Genomic DNA, 22,110 nt, shown 5'->3' with positions numbered 1-22,110 from the left:
AACCTAATAGATCCAATAAAATGAGTGACCTTAGCATACTTTAATATTGGAACTATTTGTAGTTATGAAAATTTGTAGATTTTAATCCTAACATACAGCTGCAAAACATAAAATTTTCATCATAACTAAGCTGCCGTAAAAACTGTAAAGCTCATGCCAGCTTTGAAATTTGTTGTTTTTGGTTTTTGTGGATAACCTTCTACCGTGCCTTTGAACAATGGAATTAAAACAGAGACTTTGATTAAACAAAAGTGAATTCTTGTGTAAGTGAGAAGTAACATACAATTTACCCACTGATTCAAGAATAGATTTACTTTATATGCTTTCAATCTACTGCATTAAATATTCAGTTTTAACAGTAGGCTAGGGCAAATCTTTGAAGAAACTATCTGATCTTTCTGACTTTGATAATAACTGCAGGTTGTAACGTGGTTATGATGTACTGAAAAGAAAATAATGTTCTGAGTGTTATGTAGTTTTGAAAACGTCTTCTGGACTAGTTTTATTATTGTGAGATTGAGTAGTCAGCGTCTTTTTCATTTTATATTTTGTTTTTCATTATTACATTGATAAATTGTTCCTTCAGGTCACAAATAATATTTATTTTCTTATAAAATGAAATTTATCCCTTCCTTTTAGTAAACACAGTCGCTAAACCATGTTAAAACTTATCATTTCAACAATGAGAAGCAGTGTCGGAATATCCAGAATCAGGCAAGATAGGTACTTAGATTAATCCTCAAAAGATAATTGATATTCTTTAATGGAAACTTTATCCTCTTTCAGTATTGTGTCTGACATTTGAAGACTTGAAGCAAATAAAGATCTAAGTGCCATTTTCAAACTTTCTATAAAATTGAGTTATAATATATGTTGAGACTATGGATACATAAATGTTCCATCATCTATGAACACCTAATAAAACGATGAAGGAAGGAATCTGGACTTTGATCCTTATTTATGTCATAGAGTTAAGTACAAAAATTGCTATTCCAGTAAAAAACAATTTTTACAAATATGGCAGTTAGATCCATATTTACTTCAAGTCTTCATTTATTCCATAATATTTGCTACTGGAAGCAGTCAGAATTTTTTCTTAAATCTTCTTGTTCATTTTCTACACAGACTGCACCACATCTGGAGAGAGGAAGGGGTTCGCACTGGACAACTGGGCTCCTCTCTCTTCACTGTGATGTGGAGGTTCGTGAGAACACGTGTCATTGTTGCAGTCTTCATCTATATTGTAGGATTGGCATTCAGCATTCAAGGACCTGTAAGAACATGTCACAATCCTTCAATTAATTGTCAGCCATCTTTCTGATTTGTTGAAGAGGAAAAACTACATAATAGCATTTTCTCTCTTGAATGAAGTTGCTTTTTTTATTGTGATGAATGTGTTCATAAATTTTTAGTCATATCTTTGATGTGAAATATCCAGATATGTATTTCTGGCTATTTTATTAATGTTATATGGCAATGGTTCCCAACCTTTTGAGTATCACGAACCCCTAGAAGTTTCTTCATTTTGAGGTCCCCCTCAAATGTTCGCGTAATTTCAGCCCATGAACATGTTCTATTCATTAAATATTTGCATAATGTAGTGAATTAAACGTTTTTAATAAATTGGCAGCGATAATTTTAGTTTTGGCTTTTGAATATAATCTGAAAATACATAAATACAACGCTATTTTACATTCCAACACATTTTTATAAAAAAAAATTAAATTAATTCTTTGTACTTACTATAAGGTCGTTAATAGGTTGGTTGATATTGTCTTGCAACTGTCAGTTTTGAGAAGTCTGTTTCAATTGCAGATACTCTAAATCACAAGTTTAGTTCAACATTAAGTGTGCTACAAAATACAATGACAGTACTTCCAAATTCCGACAAATAAAAATGGGCCTCCCACAAGGTGCAGTACTGAGTACAACCTTGTTTAACATCTACATCAACGATCTACCCCCAGCTGTTTCAAGCCCAGAAATAAAGACAGCTCTTTTTGCAGACGACATGGTCATGTGGACATCTTCCCCACAAATAGTCAAATCCAAAACTTCAATGGAAAAGGCTCTGATCCTATTAGAAAAGTGGACTGACAACAATTTGATGGCCATAAATACTGATAAAACAACGTTTCAAATATTTAGCTTGAAGAAAAAAATCCCAAAACTAAATCTACAGTTCAAGAAAACAAACCTGAGACAAACATATGAAACGAAATATTTAGGGACAATTTTTGATTCAAAATTATCTTGGAAAAATCATATTGAAGCAGTAGTAAACAAATCAACGAAAAGACTTTCAATTTTAAAGAGATTAGCTGGAGCAAAGTGGGGTAGTAATCGGCAGACTTTGAACACCACGTACAAAACATTCATCAAGCCAATACTTCTCTACAATGTGGAGGTAATAATTACAGCAAATAATTTTAACCTGAATCGACTAGAAAGAAGTATGCCAAAATCAGGCCCTGCGACTAATAACTGGTGCAGCAAAATCAACTCCAATCACGGCAATGCAAGCCTTAACCCAGAACCTTCCAATATGTCTAACTCTAGAGGAGCTGGCTCTAACACACCATGAAAAAATGCTACGGTTAACAACAACAAAATGGGAAAAAAGACTGTTACAACCAACCAAGTTGAAAACACAAACAAGTTTCCTGTCCAAAGTCACGGAAATAAAAACAGAATTGAATCACCCTAAATCTAAAGAAAACATTTTAACCAGAGAAAACCCTCTAACCTTCGAACCAATTAATATTCAGCTAGATTTAGAAGAACCAGTTACAAAATCTGAAACTTCCAAACCTGTACTAAAAGCACTAGCACTAGAAGCTGTGAACAATAGATACCCACCAGAAGAATGGTTACATATCTACACAGATGGGTCTACTATCGATAACAACTCAGGGTCAGGAATTACGTGTGCTTTATTCTCATTTTATCAACCAGCAGGATACCATACAACAAATTTTGATGCGGAAATAACGGCTATTCATATTTCATTCCAACACCTACTATACAGAATAGATAAATTTCAAAATGCTGTCATACTCTCTGATTCTAAAGCAGCATTACATGCAATAAATTCATATAAAATGATGTCAATCAAATTTTAAAATGTCACAAAATTATTCAACAACTTCAAAAACTACAGAAAAGAATTCAATTGCAATGGATACCTGCACATTGCGGAATTGCTGGAAATGAAACTGCTGACTTTCTTGCCAAAAAAGGATCCAATTTAATTCAGAATACAAATACAAGCCTACCTTTTATATCCATCAAAAGACTAATTAAAAATAAATATAAAATCGAGCAAAACCAAGCACTTTGTACCAAAGCCAAAGATAAAAAATGGAGCATTTCAATAAAAAAACCAGAAATTATTCCAGAAATCCCACGTAAATCTGCAGTAGCAAAATTCAGACTGCTTACAGAACACGATTATTTGGCCAGACACTTGAATAAAATAGGAATTTACACACATCAAAATTGCCCTCTATGCAACAAAGAAGAAGAAATGACTGAAGATCATCTCATAATCTGTGAAGTTCTACCTGATGGATCCACCACAGAGAAATATTGGAGAGCAAGAACGCTAATGGCTTCATTGCCAAAGCCCGGCATTAGATAACAACAACAACATTAAATTTACTTCTATATTTATTCTTCAAGAAGACCAAAGCAGAAAATGTTCACTGGACACAAATATCTTGATGCAAATGATATTTAAGTGTTGTAAAAGAACTCCTGCGGGACAAAATTCCAGCACACCGGCGATGCTGATATAACCTCTGCAGTTGCGAGCATTGTTAAATAAACCATAATTTTTTTCCCATCTTACCCCCTTACTGCATGGCACAGTCTTGCACACACCGGTTTAATATTCAAATAACTTAAGTAGTTCTTTCTTTCTCAACTGATGTCACATATGGTCAAATCCAATTCTTGACCATGTGCCATATCTGTCCCAGTATGCAGTTTGAAATATTATATACTTATATTATAAATTATATGAATATGAAACTGGTATGTGCCATATCTGTCCCAGAATGCGGTAAGGGGTTAAGTTTAATATTAGGGCAACAGCAACAAACATTGAATGTCAAGGAAATCAATATTGTGAGAATCATTCTTGATAAATTTGAAGCTCTGCCCTCACAACACATTTTGCCTCTTCATGAATTAAGTAAATACTGTATCATAAAACTCGTGAACATAAAATCCACCAACCCCATCTGCATTTTCGTCTGACTGCTATTTATTGCTGGCCAGATCTGTTACCTTTCGTTTCAGGGCCTTACTTAAATGAGATTCTCAACTCTACATTGTTTACTCACTTTTACAAAACCATATGATTTGCAAAAATTATTTTTTTTCTAGAGAAACCGTCACAATTATAACAAAACATTATTAGATTTTTTGTTAGTGAACTGCACTGTAGGCCTACTGCATGTAATATACAGAGTGTTTCCGGGCTAGTGTTACAAACTTTCAGGGATGATGGGGAAGGGCACATGTATCAATTTGAGATAGGAACTCTGGTTCGGAAATGACTGAGTCGAAAGTTACAAGCAAAAATAGTTGTGTGGAAATGAAATAATTTTATTCCTCTGTACCAGTGGCGGTTCCTCGGGGGAGGGAAGGGAGGAACGTCCTCCTCACATTTTCTTCTTTTGAAAGTAAATACCAAATAAAATATGTGCCTTGAAATTCTAGGAAGATTCGATAATTTTTAAGTTCACAGCTATAAGAAAAATTCGGTTGATCGAGTTTTAAACGACGCGCGCTCATGTGCTGTAGAAAACTGTGAGAAAGATGTGAGATTGTCTGTGTAGAGGAAAGACACTCCATTCCTCCTCTACTACAGTTAACACACATAGACAACAGCGCACTAGCGGCCAGAGAAAGAAGCAGAGTTTTAAAGCAAGTAAATGAACGGAGAAGGAGGAGATCCTCCTCTAAATCAGTCATGGGCGGGAAATAGAAACCGACTGGTTGTGCAGCAAGCTCGCTACCGCTGCCACCTAACGATGTTGCTTTCAACCGGAATATAACACATCTAGATGAGACACAACAAAAACAGTTTTAACACAATGCTATGAAAGACGCCATGTAAACTTTTTTTTTAATTATAAATAAAAAAATATTATTCATTGCACTTTATACAGGCTACTATTAATGGTTTGAATCTTTCGTGGATATTTGAAAGTTAAAGTCGGGTTTATGTAAAACAAAGAGGAAGTAGTTTTACTTAGTTGGCCCCTGAAATTCAATCTATTCATTGTTTACTAGACAGGTTAACAGCCAAGTTGTCAGTTTTGTACAAATATATTTGAAACTGAAAGTAGGTACTCCAAACTACATCATTTTTAACATAAAAAATTAATCGGCCACTGGCAGCTTTGAACAATAATGGTAGTATGACTTTACAAGAACTGACATTCTTCAAAAGCATGTGATACTGAACTTGTAAAATGTACATGTGGCAACACAGACCACGTGGGTGGGTGCAGTGTTCTCGCTTTCCTCAGATTATTTCCCATTCCCATTTCCATTTCTGTAAAACGGTTCCGGTTACGAGTTAGTAGCTAATCTCTTCCAACACGTGTGATGCTGTAGTGTGCTCGAAAAATGCTACGAGGTTGTGAATTTCCTTGTAATTGTTAATTTGTGCAATTATTCAACAATGAATGGAAGTGAAATCATAATATTATATTATATTACATGTATGCATGTAGGCTAATTTGTAGCATGTTTCATTCAAGAAGGTGTCATTTAGTGCTGTTAATTTCTTTCCTCCTCTTAAGAAATATGCAGGAGCCGCCACTGCTCTGTACACCTTATTTATGTGTATTTATCTGTACATCTTACACATACTGTTTTCATCTGACGTTGTTTACGTTGTCTACTTACAGTATTCAATTCAGTGAGCTGTCTGAGGGGTGGGGACAGGAAACTACACTAAAGCAATGCAGATAGCGTAATGTGTAATGGACATGGTCGGTCCTGATATGCACGTCTGTAGACAGCAGTGTATGTGTACAAATTGCAGTGTCCAGTCAACCAGTCCTAGTGAAATGGAGGAGTACACGAGAGCAGAATATCCAGACATGATTTTCGAATACGGATGAGCCAATGGGAACAGTAGACAAGCTCACAGATGGTATCTGTCCAAGTACTCACGTAGGAGACATCTGGCCCATACCATCTTTCCACGACTGTTCCAAAGGTTAAGGGAAGGAGGGCACGTGGTGTTAAATTACAATTCCATTTCCACACAACTGTTTTTGCTTATAACTTTCGACTCAGTCATTTCCGGACCAGGGTTTCTTATCTCAAATTGATACATGTGCCCTTCCCCATCATCCCTGAAAGTTTGTAACACCAGTCCGGAAACATCCTATATATGATATGATATATGGTAGCCTATATGATATATGATATATGATGTGATATGATATGATATGATATGATATATGATATGATATTATATATGATATGATATGATATAATATATGATATGATATGATATGATATGATATGATATGATATGATATGATATGATGTGATATGATGTGATATGATATGATATGATATGATATGATATGATATGATATGATATGATATGATATGATATGATATGATATGATATGATATGATATGTGATGTGATGTGTTTAGTTGCAAAATCAGATACAGCACTAAAACATAATTTTTCAGGATGAAGGAAAAACGTTTGCAAGGAACCAAGGATTTGCAACCAATACTATTCTTTCATCATACAAATCCATGCAATGTATCTGACTTTGGAGCATAACAGTGCTATAGCAGTTGTAGAATCATATGACGATATGAAATATAACATTAACATATTTAAAAAAAAAAAGTGATGTATCTGATTTTGCAACTACGTGCCTCATATGATATGATATGATATGATATGATATGATATGATATGATATGATATATGATATATGATATGATATGATATGATATGATATGATATGATATGATATGATATGATATGATATGATATGTTTCGTCACAGCACTTCTTTACATGTAATGGTGGACTTCACAGTACTGCATATATAAATTTGGCATCTAATATAGTTTGCATGATGTGTATCACCTTGCAGGAGTGGCAACCAGGAAACAACATTATCACTGAAGTAGTTGCTGTAGCAAGACATACTGCTGCTTACAAGTTTACTTATTCTGATCTATGTTGTAAAATTCGAGCAAGTTAAATGTGGAGCATGTGCTGAACTGTATAAAATACCTCTGTTACGAAACTTAATAAGTAGAGGGAATTTATGGCTTCTGTTGGGCAAACCCGTGGTTCAGGTAATACAGGGGTTTTCTCTGGGAGGTCCTGTTCCCCTATGGCATCCCAACATATCTCCATCATCACGGATGTAGTGTAGACCAGCCTCCGATGGCGCACCCTGGGCAATGACTGTGCCAATAAATTGATCTACACAACTGACTTCATATGGGTGAATGACAAACAATCAAGTATTCACCATTAATAATAATAATAATAATAATAATAATAATAATAATAATAATAATAATAATAATAATAACAATAACAATAATAATAATAACAACAATAATAATGATAATGATGGTAATGATGATGATAATGATACACTAAAATCTCTGCCATACGAACTACTTTATAGCATACTCCATATTTCGGAGTGTAACTTCGCTTCTACCAAAACAATATTATGCATCTAAAAATCAAACATTTTTGTTACAATGAAGTGACAATTCAGTTAAATTTACGAGTCTATGTAAAAAAGTATAAAATTAGTTTTTATACAAAATAACTACCAAATTTATTATTCTAGTGAAATTGTATTCACATTGATATGTATACTATAATAAAATACAAATAAATTGAATAATTAAAGGAAGAAAATCTCATCTAAATAAGAGGACTCGGGGAAGGATGCAAGAATACTTGTAGCATTACCGCGCTGAATGGCGATACCAATGCGCTGACTTAGATATTGACTGCTTCGAGGGTCCCCAGAAAGCTGCACTAAACTTCTGCCTATGGTGGAGATGAGAGCTTTGGCTTCACTACACCATGATCCAAACGTTTCAACCGCAAAAGGGACAAATGCATTATAATGTACTGTTACCTCTTTTAATGAACATGTTTTTGCACTCATTATAACGAAACCCCTCTTAAACGATTAAGGAAAAATCCAGTCAACTATGTTCCCCTACGATTAGCGAATTCTTTTTGGAACAGTAATTTTATTTTGATTCGGCATAATATTTATGCATAGTAGCAGAGACTACTCACTTACAGTATCTGCTTACATGTGCCATCAATAAACACGCCAATGCAAAGCTGATTCTTAACAATGCAGTACTACTACAATAGCATTGTCGATATCTTTATTTATTCTGAGTTAGTGTTACTGTTACAGTATTTCAGTGTTTTTCACCGACTGCATAATAATTCTCGTTTAACAAAGTTGCGCCAAAAATCCTACATTGGTAAGATTACAACAAACCATAAGATACCAAGGGGATCATTTGAAATGTGTCATTTTTAGAAAATAATATCCCAAAAATTTTCATTGTTCGAGCCATATCCTGTGTTATTTTGATATTTCTAAACCTTTATAGTCACTTTAATATAGCATGCTGAAATTCGTCAGAACCACTGCTCAACCCTGTACAATAATATTTCAAGGTACAGTATGTATTAATAAAGTTGCAATTTCTATAAACAGTATTATAATTGCTATATAGGAAAAACGAAATGTGTGTGTAGTAGGGAATATGTTGCTGAATGTTACCTCTTTATAAAGAACTTCCTTATAACAAAGTACATACAATTTGGTACCCCAGTTTCGTTTTATCTGCAAAATATCATTGAGCTTCATAATGGAATGACTATTTGTTATTGAAATATGAATTATAATATAAATTAATGAAAGTAATGTTCAGTAAATTTACCATATATATATTTTATATTTCATCTAATTTTTTTGGCATATAATACAGTAACTGTACCCACAGCCATTGGACAATGTTAAAAAATTTGTTTGTTACAGTCTGTAATCTTACACTAATCATTACTCTCTGTTGCAATCAGGGAGACCACGAATCTGTAATTTTATGTCTCTATTGATTCCCCTTCCTCCCTCCCCCAGGAAAAATATTGTGATTACTGATAATCCATTGATTTGTTTCTGCAGCAGTTTCCAACCATCATGAGTACATCGACTTTACTGGACGTGCAATGATAACTTCACTCTCTGACTAGGTGCTTGTTGATTTAAGTCAGGCATTCTTGCAGCATAGTAAACCGTCACTAAACCGTTTCCTGACAGGAAAATTTGTGGATCAAGCACAAACCAATCTCAAGTCATATTGACACATGCACATTAAGATAGTTGTGCTTTACTTTTATCCACTGGACTGGCACACACATACTGTTTGCATTAATATTTTATGTTTCCACTTCATCTATATTTGGTTATTAAAATATGCTGTGAAATTTAATTACATCTTCAATATACGAGATTAGTAAATTATTTTACAGTACATGAGTGTTCGTGCTGATCATGTGCAATAGTGCAAAGATTGGAAAAGCCTAATGTCTGTAACAAAAACAATAGAGAACTAATGTGTTATGCGATATCATAAACATCATGGCTGCAGCATTTGTAGGATATAAATTCTATGGCACATACTGTATAATAATGAGCATCCCAGAAATTTGCGCCAATGCTTTGAATCAGGCAAAGTACACGAAGAGAAAGTTGTGTAGAGTATGTCTCTTTCTCGTGTATTAAGAAACTTCAGTAACTTGTGCAGCAGAAGCATTTATTTGTGATTATTACAGGTGATCTGTCTGGGAGGGTTTCTCGCATCCCTGAGGAACGTAAAAAGCATCAGCTACGTCAATAGTACTACAAAGAATGCAATGAAAACAGAAGCAGTTGAAGATGGAGATGGTGGCAGTGGCACTAACATAATGATTACAGAAGCACTCTTATGGGCTTTGGGTTTTGTAGTCACTGAATTGATCTCAATAGTGTTCATTGCTTGGAGCTGGAGTATTATTTGCAGGTGAGTGACTATGAACATTATTGTTTTAAAATTAGAATCAATAAGAAACTAAAGAACTGTTATCTAGCCTCCCTAATGTTGTATATATAAAATTCATGGAAATTATCCAAATCTACACTACCAATAAGTATGATTTTCTGTATATAGCCTGTCTAATAAATAAAATCAGTAGATGTTATTGAGGAAAGGAGGCTTAGATTACCTTTTTCATCATCTGTGTCACGAGTCTGTTCTGTTCCATATTTCAAGATAATTCATTCGTTCATTTAGCCAGAGGGTGGCCGACATCTTCATGTTCACTGATTTTGTAAATCAGTATTATTTTGGGAAATTTTTTTTTGACAGACAAGGGAAGCTCCTATTGCTGATAACTTTAAAGATTATTGGCGGAGTAACTTTTTCCATTGTTAATCAAATATACAGAAAGCAGAGCAGGAAAGGACATCTGTTTTTGGGATAATAGTCGTCTTTTAGCTGATTATTTAATGACACTGTCTGTTTAGAATTTATGAAGTTAGTGATAGTGAGATGGTATTTGGCGAGATGAGGCCTAGAATTCGCCATAGATTACTCAATATTTACCTTGCGGTTGGAGATAGCCTCAGAAAAAACTCAGTGAGCTCAAGAGGGAATTGAATTGAGCCCTACGCAACTTCTGATCATCAGGCAGGCATCAGGAATCCATTGTAACATTACCGTTGAGTATGATTATTTTCTTTCTGCCCTTTTGCTTGAAGACGGTAGTAGACTTAACCTTCAAAATATAGTTTTTTTTTTTTTCTATTTTCAGACAACAGTAAAAAAGTTTCAGTCAAAACTTCCAATGACTACTTATGCTTTACATTTGCCATATGATTAACTACAGCTAGAAATTGATAATTATTGATATTACATAATATGAGGTATGTATGGAATTTATATTTCGGTGGTGGAGCACGAAAGAAGTACAGAGAAGATTATGTATTAGCTTTCTTGTCATAAACAATAAATTCAGCTTTTCATATTGGTTTCATTATTTTCATGTAAGACCTTACCAATACAATGTTGAAAATACACATGTATTTACAATAAAATAGGTTAGGTTAGGTCAGGTCACGGAGGCTATGGGCAGGTTAGGACGACCTTTTGCACGACGGCCATACTGAGGCCTATTGAGCCCACTGACCGCATATGACCCCTCACCTGCTCACCCAAGGGGGGCCTCCTACCCCTCCCCGCTCTAAGTTCATATTGCCAAGGTGACCAAGCAGTACAGGATCCATTCCAATGGCTCTTCTAAGGGTAAGGTGTCAAAGTGCCCTTGAAAATGCTCTTAAGGAATGAATCCTGGCAGAGATATTGCGGAAGCCAGAAACGGTTGCGAAGAGGACGCCTCCTGCCGTGAGCAGATTAAGACATGCGTCTTGACCTGAATATGTCTATTGAATGAGCTGAAGAAGATAAATGATATGATATGAAATCTAATTCTTTTTCTATACGGGAGGGGAAGGGAAAATGGACCATGACAATGAAAATTCCAACCTGGAATTTGCCTAAGTAACTGTGGAAAACCGCGGGAAAAACCACAGTCAGATTGGTTGGTCTGGGAATCGATGCAATAAAATATGTCACATTGACTGTATAGGTTCGATAGTACCGTAATCCTCCCATATCCGCAGGGAATAAGTTCCGAAATACACCATGGAGACGCGAAAATGCGGATAATAGCAAATCCTATAAATATCTCGGTGGTAGATTGCTACTGCAGCAAGGTCAGGACAGTGAAAAGTAAATAATGTGGGTAATGCTACTAAGGATAATATTGGTAATTGATATTACAATGGAGTGTATCTAAATAAAATTCTAAATTTTCTATAAAATCCTTCAGATTAAGATTCTAGGAGCTAAAATACAAGAAAAAAAATGTTGCCAAGGTTAACCGTGGATAAGGGGGAATTACTGTAGTGTGAAATAGTAAATCCATCAATCCTTGACTCTGACTGGCCACTGTGGAGTAAGTGATCATCCCTGAAATTTCGAAAGGTGTACTGATTACTGCAGTTAAATGCATTGTGTTAGGGTTTTAGATCGTAAATCAGCATATCAAAAACTGTGTTGTAGTTAGAGATACTAAAAGCATGGTGTATATTTTCGTCAGAATTTAAAGATACAATATCTGTGTCAGTCTGCTACATGGGTTCTTTTCTTGTTTATCAGTAATCTTTAAATAATGTAACGAAGGAAGTATAGAACTAGCTTTCACGATGTTGATTTCTTGTCACTATGAAGAAGAATTAAAATTATTTTGTTTTTGTCTGAAGGTTGTGTCTCCTAACTTATTTAGTGGAGTCAAAAATGGGTTGATTCACTTAAAGTATAATATTATATATTTTTCATGAGTCAATATTTCAAGGTACTCTTTTATAATCATGTAAACACTTGAAGAAACATACAAAATGACATTTTGTGAAGCCTTAAATTACCATAATATAGGAAAATTGATGTTTAAAAAATTCATGTACAGGTATATAAAACTTAAGTGATACATACAGGTTTCTCAGAGATACATTAAGAAGTACTAGGGCTTGTTTCAGTAATAATGTTCGTTTTAGTTTTTCTGGGTAGTATGATGTGAGAAATATTAGCTGTATTGTATACATATGTAGCACCATTAGTCCCATTTCTAAATATTAAAATAATCTTTGTTGGTAGTTTATAGTTAGGGATTCTATTGTATGGTAAAATAAATTGATCTATAACAATAGTATAAAAGGCTCCAGAGTGGTGATCATTTCGCGTTTATAAATCTTTTCCATAGAGGACATTTCATAAATACGAATTTTATTTATTTTTAGTTAGTAAGCTAAATGAGTATAATTCAAAAGTATACAAAAAAAAAAAGCTAGCCACTACCGTAAGAGCCAAGCTCGTGTATGGTATGGTCTTAGCCAATAATATAACATAAAATTGACAAAGCAGTTTACTAAATACACTAACTTAATTCAGACTGACAACTCCATTAATCCATTAATCCATGAAATCCATTAATAATGCCTTATTCTCCTTCATTAATAGTATATTACAAGCAAAAGACAATAGAAAGCAAATACTAGGGCAATTCCTTGATCTTTCAAAAGCATTCGACACTGTGAGTCATGATATCCTAATAAGAAAACTCAATAATTATGGAATGAGAGGTTTAGCAAATGATTGGTTCATATCGTACTTAAGTAATCGAAAACAGATTGTCCAAATAAATTCAGTCAACTCAGCTCCAGCTTCTATCAAAACTGGTGTTCCTCAAGGCTCAGTACTGGGTCCAATATTATTTCTGCTATATTATTAATGATTTACCAGGGGCGTATTTTGCGGGCTACCGGGGCTACCGGCGGTAGCCCAAGGAAATTACAAAAGAAAAAGTTTATAATATAACATAATGTAATAATTTTGTATTATTAGTTTTACCATAGTCATTAAAATTAAAGTAATTGTTAGATATATTTTGTGTAATAATAGGGTCAGCGGTAGCCCAAACCCTTTAACCAGTATACGCCTCTGTGATTTACCAATAAATATATCCCACTCAGAAACAGTGCTCTTTGCGGATGATACAAATATGATTTTCAAAAGTAGAAATGAGAATATCCTACAGAATAACATAAATGAAGCTAATAATCAATTAAAAGAGTGGTTAATACATAACAGACTTAATCTAAACATCAACAAAACAGTTTTTATTAATTTTAGTCGAAATAAAACGCATAAAAACTTGCAAATATATATTGACAATCAGAATATAAAAAAAATGGGTGCACAAAATTCTTGGGAGTATGGATTGACTCGAATTTGTCCTGGACTCAACACGTAAGCTTTCTCTCTGGAAAACTGTGCAAATTATGTTATGCTTTTAGAATTCTTACGAAAAGCATATCTCTTCCAACCTTGAAAGTAGTCTACTATGCCCATGTACATTTCATTCTTTCATATGGTGTAATGCTTTGGGGCATGTCCTCTGAAGCTATGAAAATATTTAAATTTCAAAAGAAAATAATAAAAATAATAAAACAAGTTCCTATATGCACTCCAAGCAAAGAATTTTTTCAAGAATTAAATATTTTACCACTCCCCTGCATCTACATCCTAGAAACTGTTTGCTTTATACATAAGAATCTTAACTATTTTAAAAGGAACTCTGAAACTCACAACCATAACACAAGAACTGCCAACAACTTGCATATAAACTGTCATACTACTACCAAAAGTCTCAACAGTACTTCTCATACAGGTATCTCATTATATAACAAGATACCTGGGGATATTAAACACTTAAATTATGAAGGTTTCAAAACCAGGGTAAAAACTATTCTGCTCCAGTCCATGTCATTCAAAATCACTGATTTCTTGCATTAAAGCTATAATGCAAAATACTTACCTTCATTACTGGTGCACATAATTTTTTCTCCAAACAATATTAATAATAATGTAGGACTATCTTGTTTTTACCTAATTTCTCTTAATTAATTTATTTAATGTCTTGCAAACGGAAAATGTATTACCGTATATATATTGTTATTTATTGTGTCTTTGGTAGTTTTACTATTCTTTGGAAAACTTAAGAGTGTTAAAATTAAATTCATACTAGAAATCAATTAAATTCATACTAGAAATCTTATTTGTGTGTGTATGTGTGTGTCTGTATGTGTATTTTGTGTGTTTGTATCTAATGACGAACCTATAATCTGTAATAGATTGTACAGGGAATTAATAAATACAATACAATACAATACAATACAATACAACTAAATAACACACGAGAAAAAAGAGAAAAAAAAACATTTAATATAAAATGACAATCAGACAGAAGCCAGTGACATTCCATAAAAACATGAATATAGTCAACAGAAATAAAAAGATAAAACATACAGACATTTGTTAATATTATGTATCATGAATAATTTTATAAATTTCTTTTTTAAAAGGTTCAATTTTAAACTATTTAAAATTTGGAAAATTATTTGTAATTTTATTATAAAGTCTTGGGCCGAAACTAGCACCATGTTTAAGTGCTGCACTTGTATGACATTTAGGCTCAATCAATGAGAAAGTAGACTTTTGTCTTCGACTATGATATTCATGTTGGTTAGATTTATGTTTTATTTGATTTCTGTGGTAGTAAGTTAGTAAACTTTATTTATAAATTTCTTCAATAGTTAATACTTTAGAATCTGTGTAAATTAAATATGTTGGATAATCCATATTTTTAGTCAGACAAATTATCCTCTGTGTAATAAAATTAATGGATTAAGTACAGATGATGCTACTCCACCCCAATTTATTATACTATACCGTATTAATGATTGTACTAAAGCTAAAAATACTATTCTTAATGCCTCCTTAGTGATAAAATTTCGAAATATTATGAATTTATAAATTGTCTTTGTTATACTTGTACACATGAAATAAATTTGTTTATCCCAATGTAATAATTTCTAAATATTTAACTTATGTGGAAGGTGTTAGATGTAGACATTTACAATAATTATTTGTTAAGTCATTACTTGAAGTACTCGTATTATGTATTACTAGCCATAACCATGCGCTTCACTGCACTTGTTAGAAATAAATATTATTGACTGAAAGCTAAATACAGTTTTGTAATTAGTTAATAATAGCTTTTTATATGTTGTAAGTCGTTTGCTCCTGAATCATTTTCAAAGTTGTATTTAAAACTATGAATGTAACAGTTATTATCATGCAATAATTTCTGAAGTTGTTCAGTCAATTCTACTTTTAAGCTTGATACTGTATTAGACCTAACAGATAATTGGTCAGCATCTGAAATAAAATATACTTGTGAGACCCGAAGGTTGTTACTCTCAGGTGGAAGAAGACTTCCAATTAAATGATAAGCCTATGCTTGAACTTTAAATGATGACACAGAATTGACCATGTATTTCTTTTGAACCAAATGATGCCATTTGAAATAAGGTGTTATACTGTCTTATATTATATTTAAAAAGTGTGTTGATAAGTGATGTACTCCGATAAGTAAGGTTTTAATTGGTTCTGAGAGCTCTAGAATCTCAGAAGGAACAAATGGTTTCAGCCATTATCGTGTGAAAAGGTAACAAACATCCAAACAGACAGACAGACAGACAGACATACATACATACAAACAAAAATAAAAAATAAAAAAATGCGATTTTTGGTCTCAGGATGGTTAATTATACATTTTAACATCAATTATTTTTGGAAAAGCTAAAATTACCAGAAAAGTTTTGGTTACAGATTTATTATTGGTATAGATTAAGTGATAATTATTCATAGATGGAGATAAACCTTTCATTGTTAAAGAAAATGGAATATATTCAATTAGTAGTGAATTAAATACTACTAGGGCACCTAAAATTCTTAATAATAAATAAATAATCACATTGTGTAAATTTCATCTTTAATTATTTTACTTACTTAGCTATAAAAAATTAACGAAAGTTCCCCCCCCCCCCCAAAAAAAAAACACAAGGTTTCCGAGAATGAATGGTGGGGTTTTACAAGTTCACTGTGAAGCATTTATTATGTGTAATGGATTGAAGATGCTTGTAATTAGTTCATTAACTCAAACAGTTTCCAAATAACATTAGTAAATTTAAAAATGATTACCATTACCAGTACAACAGACGTCTTAAGTGCAATTCAGTTACATCCCACACTCTTACAAAAACATCTGTCGTAATGCTTGTGATTACTTGTCTGATTCTTTGTTTTAGGTGATTAAGTTCTCAATTCTTCCGCAGTAGACTTCATTCTTGACATAGTCCTAAAGGTAGAAGTCCAATGGAGTAAGATCCAGACTTCTAGTGGGTCATGGGATAGGTCCATTTCTGCTAATCCATTGGTCTGGAAATTGATGACTTAGCTCTTCTCGGACATGGTTTGCAAAATGGGAAGGGTACTCCAGCTTGTTGAAAGATGATTTGCAACTTTTATTTGCTCGATTTGAGGAAATAGGAAATTTTGTAGCATGTCCATGTATGCAATGAAGTTGATGTTTGTTTCAACAAAAAAGACTGGACCAAAGATCTTGTGCATTAAGTCGCACCTAACGTTTAAGGAGAATCTCGAATGTGTTCATGTATCACATGTGAATTTTCCGAGGCCCAAATTACACAGTTGTGATGATTAACACAACCATTTACATGGAATGTGGCCTCATCAGAGAAGAGGATATCCTCTAGAAATTCTGGTTCATCATCAATTTTTTGTAGTATGGTAGCAGCGAATTCAGTCTAAGTAATTTAGCCTGTGATTTTATTGCATGCAAGAGTTGAATTTTGTAGAGATGTAATTTCAGTCTCTTCCACTTGACGTCATGCACTGGTGACTTCAGAATAGCTAACAATGACTTATTGTAACAGAAATCTGGTAAGATAAGCAACAATGACGTGAAAGCAAACTGTTTGAGTTACTGAACTAATTACAAGCACCTTCAATCCATTACACATAATACATGCTTCACAGTGAACTCGTAAAACCTCACCATTCATTTTTGGAAATCCTGTATTTTTGTGGAACATGTAATAGAGAGTCACTGCTTACCTGAGTAGCCATATAGTCACTATACTTATTTTGAGTAATTTGTGTTATTTAGAAGATCCTATTTATAAACACATTTAAATTATATTTAGTATGAAGGTAAAAGTAGAACGTTTATATTGTTAGTGAATAATAATAATAATAATAATAATAATAATAATAATAATAATAATAATAATAATAATAATAATAATAATAATAATATTATTATTATTATTATTATTATTATTATTATTATTATTATTATTATTATTATTATTATTATATTCATTTATTTATTTATTTATTTATTTATTTATTTATTTATTTATTTATTTATTTATTTATTTATTTATTCATTCTGGCAAAGTTAAGGCCATGAGGCCTTCTCTTCCACTTAGCCAGAAACAAAAGAAGCTGATACAATTTGCAGTAATACAAGTTAATGATTGCAGACTAATATATTAAAAAGAACACTAATAAAAAATTTATATAGTCATACAAACACAAGTTGAGTAAAATAATGCAAATAATGAATAAGATAGACTACTAAATATTTATAAATGTTTTATTTATTTAACAGTTGGGTGAATGACGAACCATAAAATATCCGCTATTATTAAAAAAAAACAATAACACTATAATAATTATAGAACAGACTCTGTGAAATTAATGTTTCAGAAACACAATGCACTAGTACGTATATACACTATACTGCTAACACGTCTTCAAATTTCTGGTTCAGAAAATTGAAATGCACATTGCAATGTAACCTTTCCTTTGTATTTAATTTCGTTTTGAAAAACAGATTTTCATTCATTAAGACTTATTAAAACTGGTTCTTTTGCTTATTACTACAAGTGTATTAAATGTGTATAAAACAGTATCTCAATATACTGAAAATGCTGGATGTTACAATGTTAAATGGACCATTCTGTATATGAAATAAATATAGGGTCAAACGTGATACCTTTGACCCAAATTGCAATGAGTTTTTTTTTTTCTGAAAATATGCAATGACTGTTATACTCAATTGTGTCCTTTATATTGCAGGACAGCTGGTCGGCTGCGTTCTGCCATCATGGCCCTCATCTACAATAAACTTGTGCGCTTGTCTAATCTGAACACAGTCTCCACACAACAGGTGGGTTATTTTACTCTTGTCCATACACTTGAATTAGCATTAAGATTAATTCTGAATATGCATTTTTATTTCAGATGGTCACACTTATGGGGACAGACGGACAGAAGCTGTATGAAGCAGTGCTGTATGGGCCACATGTAATCACAGCACCAATTGTTCTCATTGCCTGCGCCCTGTCTTGCTTTTTTATTTTGACTGATAGTGATCTTGATACTCTGATAGCTATGTCAGTTTTTCTTCTTTCATACCCTCTTTTGGTAAGTTCTACCACTCTCTATTATCTCTATTATTTGAGCCGTTCAGACCAGAAGTGGTGTAAGTCAAGAATGGGTAATGAGGGTTGAAGTAAAATTCTGTAAAATACAGCGCAAACTAGCAATTAATATTCACTTTATTTAAACTATTAGTAGTCAGTGAATAGCAAGAACGACATATTAATTGCTACTTTGCGCTGTATTTTACAGAATTTTTACTTTAAACCTCATTATCCAATTTTGACTTACACCACTTTTGCTCTGAACGGCTCATTTATTAATAGCAGTCTTTAGGGACAGTTGCATAAAAATGTCCTTATGTAACCAATAGCTATTTATTGGTCTTGTAAAGTTCGAACACATATACACAGTAAAACTGAGAAATTAATGGAAATAAAAAAAAAAATATCTGAATCAGAACTGAAAACAAAAATTGAGGAATATGAGAAGTTAAAAAATTAAGATTCAAAAGTAGAAAAAAATTATACATTCAAACCTAAAGTCAACATGAATGATGTGTTGCAGTACTTTTTAAAATTATAAAATATTTCTTTGATGGTTTTATAAAATATGATTCTTATTATTTGAAGCAAAATACACTCCTCTCCAAAAGAACCATGACACCTAGTTTTTTTTTTTAACAGAAGCCTTATCTGAATGTGGAAAAATTGAATTTGCTTCAACTATATCGTTTCAGAATTATTTCCACACAGATTTAGAGCCTTAAGAATGCTTTCATAAATTTAATGTTACCACACTCCTATTAAAATAATAATTAAAAAAAAACAATATAGGCGTGTTTTGGCATAAACGAAAACAGAAGATTTATTGATCATACATTTCAAACAATACGTTCAAAACTGTTAATTTTATGATCAATACTCAGGATTGCCACCTCTTGCCTTTATTACAGCTACAGCTATGAGTCTTCTTGGTAGGCTCCTAATCAAAGCCCGGATGTCCTCCTGTGATATTTCCTCACATTCTTTATATAGCATACAAATTCCAGGAAATCATTCCAAAAATGACCCTCCATAATTCTTAAGTTAGATGCCCTGGAACTAATCTGCAGCACATATCAGGATCACCTTCAAATTTATACAGATGGATCTCTAAACCCTGATGATGGGACATCAGGAGCAGGGTATGATATTCCAAATATCAAGAAAGTTACTTCATCCTCCTCCAGTCTTGACACTGAATTGCTAGCTATTGATGCTGCTCATTAGTGTGTTACTCAAATTTTTTAAAAATCTATTTGCATACTTACAGACTCCAAGGGGGCTATATTAAATATAATCAAGTATGTACCAAACATGTATGCACATAGAATTATTCCCATTCAGAAACAACTAAGTAAACTAAAAAAAAACCTCCAAAAGGAAATAACATTCCAATGACTACCTAGTCATTTTGGTATACCTGCAAACGAGAAAGTCGTAACATTGCAAAACAGGTAACATATTTGCAACCAAGACCTCTTCAAGTGATATCTCTATCCAATGCCTTTGCTTCAGTAAACTCTCATTTTACAAACCTATGGATCAACAATTGGCTTCTGAGAAAGAAAAAAATTTACAGTCCATACAAAAGAAATCAAATGACCTGGAAATGTACAAAAATTTGCCCAGACATGTTCAAACATTTTTAACAAGAGCCAGAACAGATCACATTGTCACACAATTGTACCTACACCGATTTCACCTTTCTGATAATACTCCTACTTGTCTGTCGTGTAATAATCATGATGAAGATCTGGAACACATTCTTCTATACGTCCATCCATAAACCACAAAAGAAGTAAATTAAAATCATCAGTACCAGTTGCAGAAGACACAACTCTGCAGTATATATTGACTGCACCTCAACTCTGGCTAGTAGCAACAGGCATCTATAATGAACACCGATCAAAATAGCCCTCATTTTTCATAAAAAAAAACAACTGAAAAGACTACAGTGGACTGTAGTGGACTTTATGTTGTCAGCAAACAGCTGGATACATTAAGAAGATTGATTGTTTGATTTATATAGTGCCTTCCATAGTTAAACTGGAATGATGAAGACTCGGGTTTGGATATGATGTTCAAGCATGTCTCACAGAAGTTAAATAGAGCTCAGGTTGGGACTCTTACTGATCACTTCAAAGTGGAAATGTCGACCTCCTGGAAGTAGTTCATCACACATCAATAGCATGGGGACTTGCATTGTTGTGCATAAATGCAAAATTTTTGTCCATAAAAGTGCAAAAGAGACTACATGATTAGAGAGTATCTCTTGAATTTACCGGAGTGCCGTTAGTGAGCCATTCTCTATGTACAGCTCAGTACAGGCCTCTGAAGTTATGGTGCCCCACACCATCATTGAGCCTGCTCCAAAAAGTATCTTCTCGGAGAAGGTTCAAGGCACAAAGCACTCTCTCAGTCTTCTCCACATCCTTTCCCTTCTGTTCGGTTACCTTAGACAGAATCTAGACTCATCATTGAAAAGCACTTGGCTCCACTGCTCCTCAGTCCAGTGTTCATGTCTCTGCGCAAAACATAAATGGGCTATTCGGTGTTCTGGATTAAGTTGTGAGCCTGTAGCAGGTCTTCTTGAGGCTAGGTCTGACTCATGTAGCCTCCTCCTCACTGTTTTCTCACTTACAGTTGCATTGTGGACTTTTATCAGGTGATTTCGTGCCTCAAGAGCACTGAGATGTTGGTTTTGCAGGACTTGCAGCTTCAAGAAATGCCTTCTCTGGCCAAAGTGCATCATGGTCTCCTCTGAAGAGTATTGATTCCTGGAAATATTTTACAGTTCGAAGGATATTACTGTGGGACATACCCATGATCTCACCAACACAGCTGTAGCTGCGGCCTTCATTTAAAAGTGCGACTGTTATCGCTGAATGCTCAGGGCTTAGAGGTATCCTTATGTGTACTTCTCTCTTAAACTTCTTCAGAATCTCCTCAGGGAATGTCCACATTAATGCTAAACATCGATAATGCAACAATACCCTTACATCAGTGCTTTTAAGTTCTAGCATGCTAGGGCTCGAAAACAATGAGGTT

General features: G+C 33.4%; 1 protein-coding gene across 3 annotated transcripts in view; it reads left to right on the top strand.

The window, feature by feature from the left end:
- The window catches only part of LOC138701552 (ATP-binding cassette sub-family C member 12-like), a 116,893-nt gene that overhangs the window by 15,007 nt on the left and 79,776 nt on the right, over positions 1-22,110 (top strand). For all 3 annotated transcript variants that reach the window (XM_069828562.1, XM_069828561.1, XM_069828560.1), the window contains exons 5-8: positions 1,126-1,273; positions 9,885-10,111; positions 18,716-18,806; positions 18,881-19,063. In XM_069828562.1, the coding sequence (XP_069684663.1) occupies positions 1,126-1,273; positions 9,885-10,111; positions 18,716-18,806; positions 18,881-19,063 (649 nt within the window). The remainder of the gene's footprint in view (positions 1-1,125; positions 1,274-9,884; positions 10,112-18,715; positions 18,807-18,880; positions 19,064-22,110) is intronic.

Source organism: Periplaneta americana, chromosome 6 (assembly GCF_040183065.1).
Source record: "Periplaneta americana isolate PAMFEO1 chromosome 6, P.americana_PAMFEO1_priV1, whole genome shotgun sequence".
NCBI classification, from domain to species: domain Eukaryota; kingdom Metazoa; phylum Arthropoda; class Insecta; order Blattodea; family Blattidae; genus Periplaneta; species Periplaneta americana.
The sequence above is the reverse complement of the archived record's forward strand: the minus strand, read 5'-3'. Positions and strand labels throughout refer to the sequence as shown.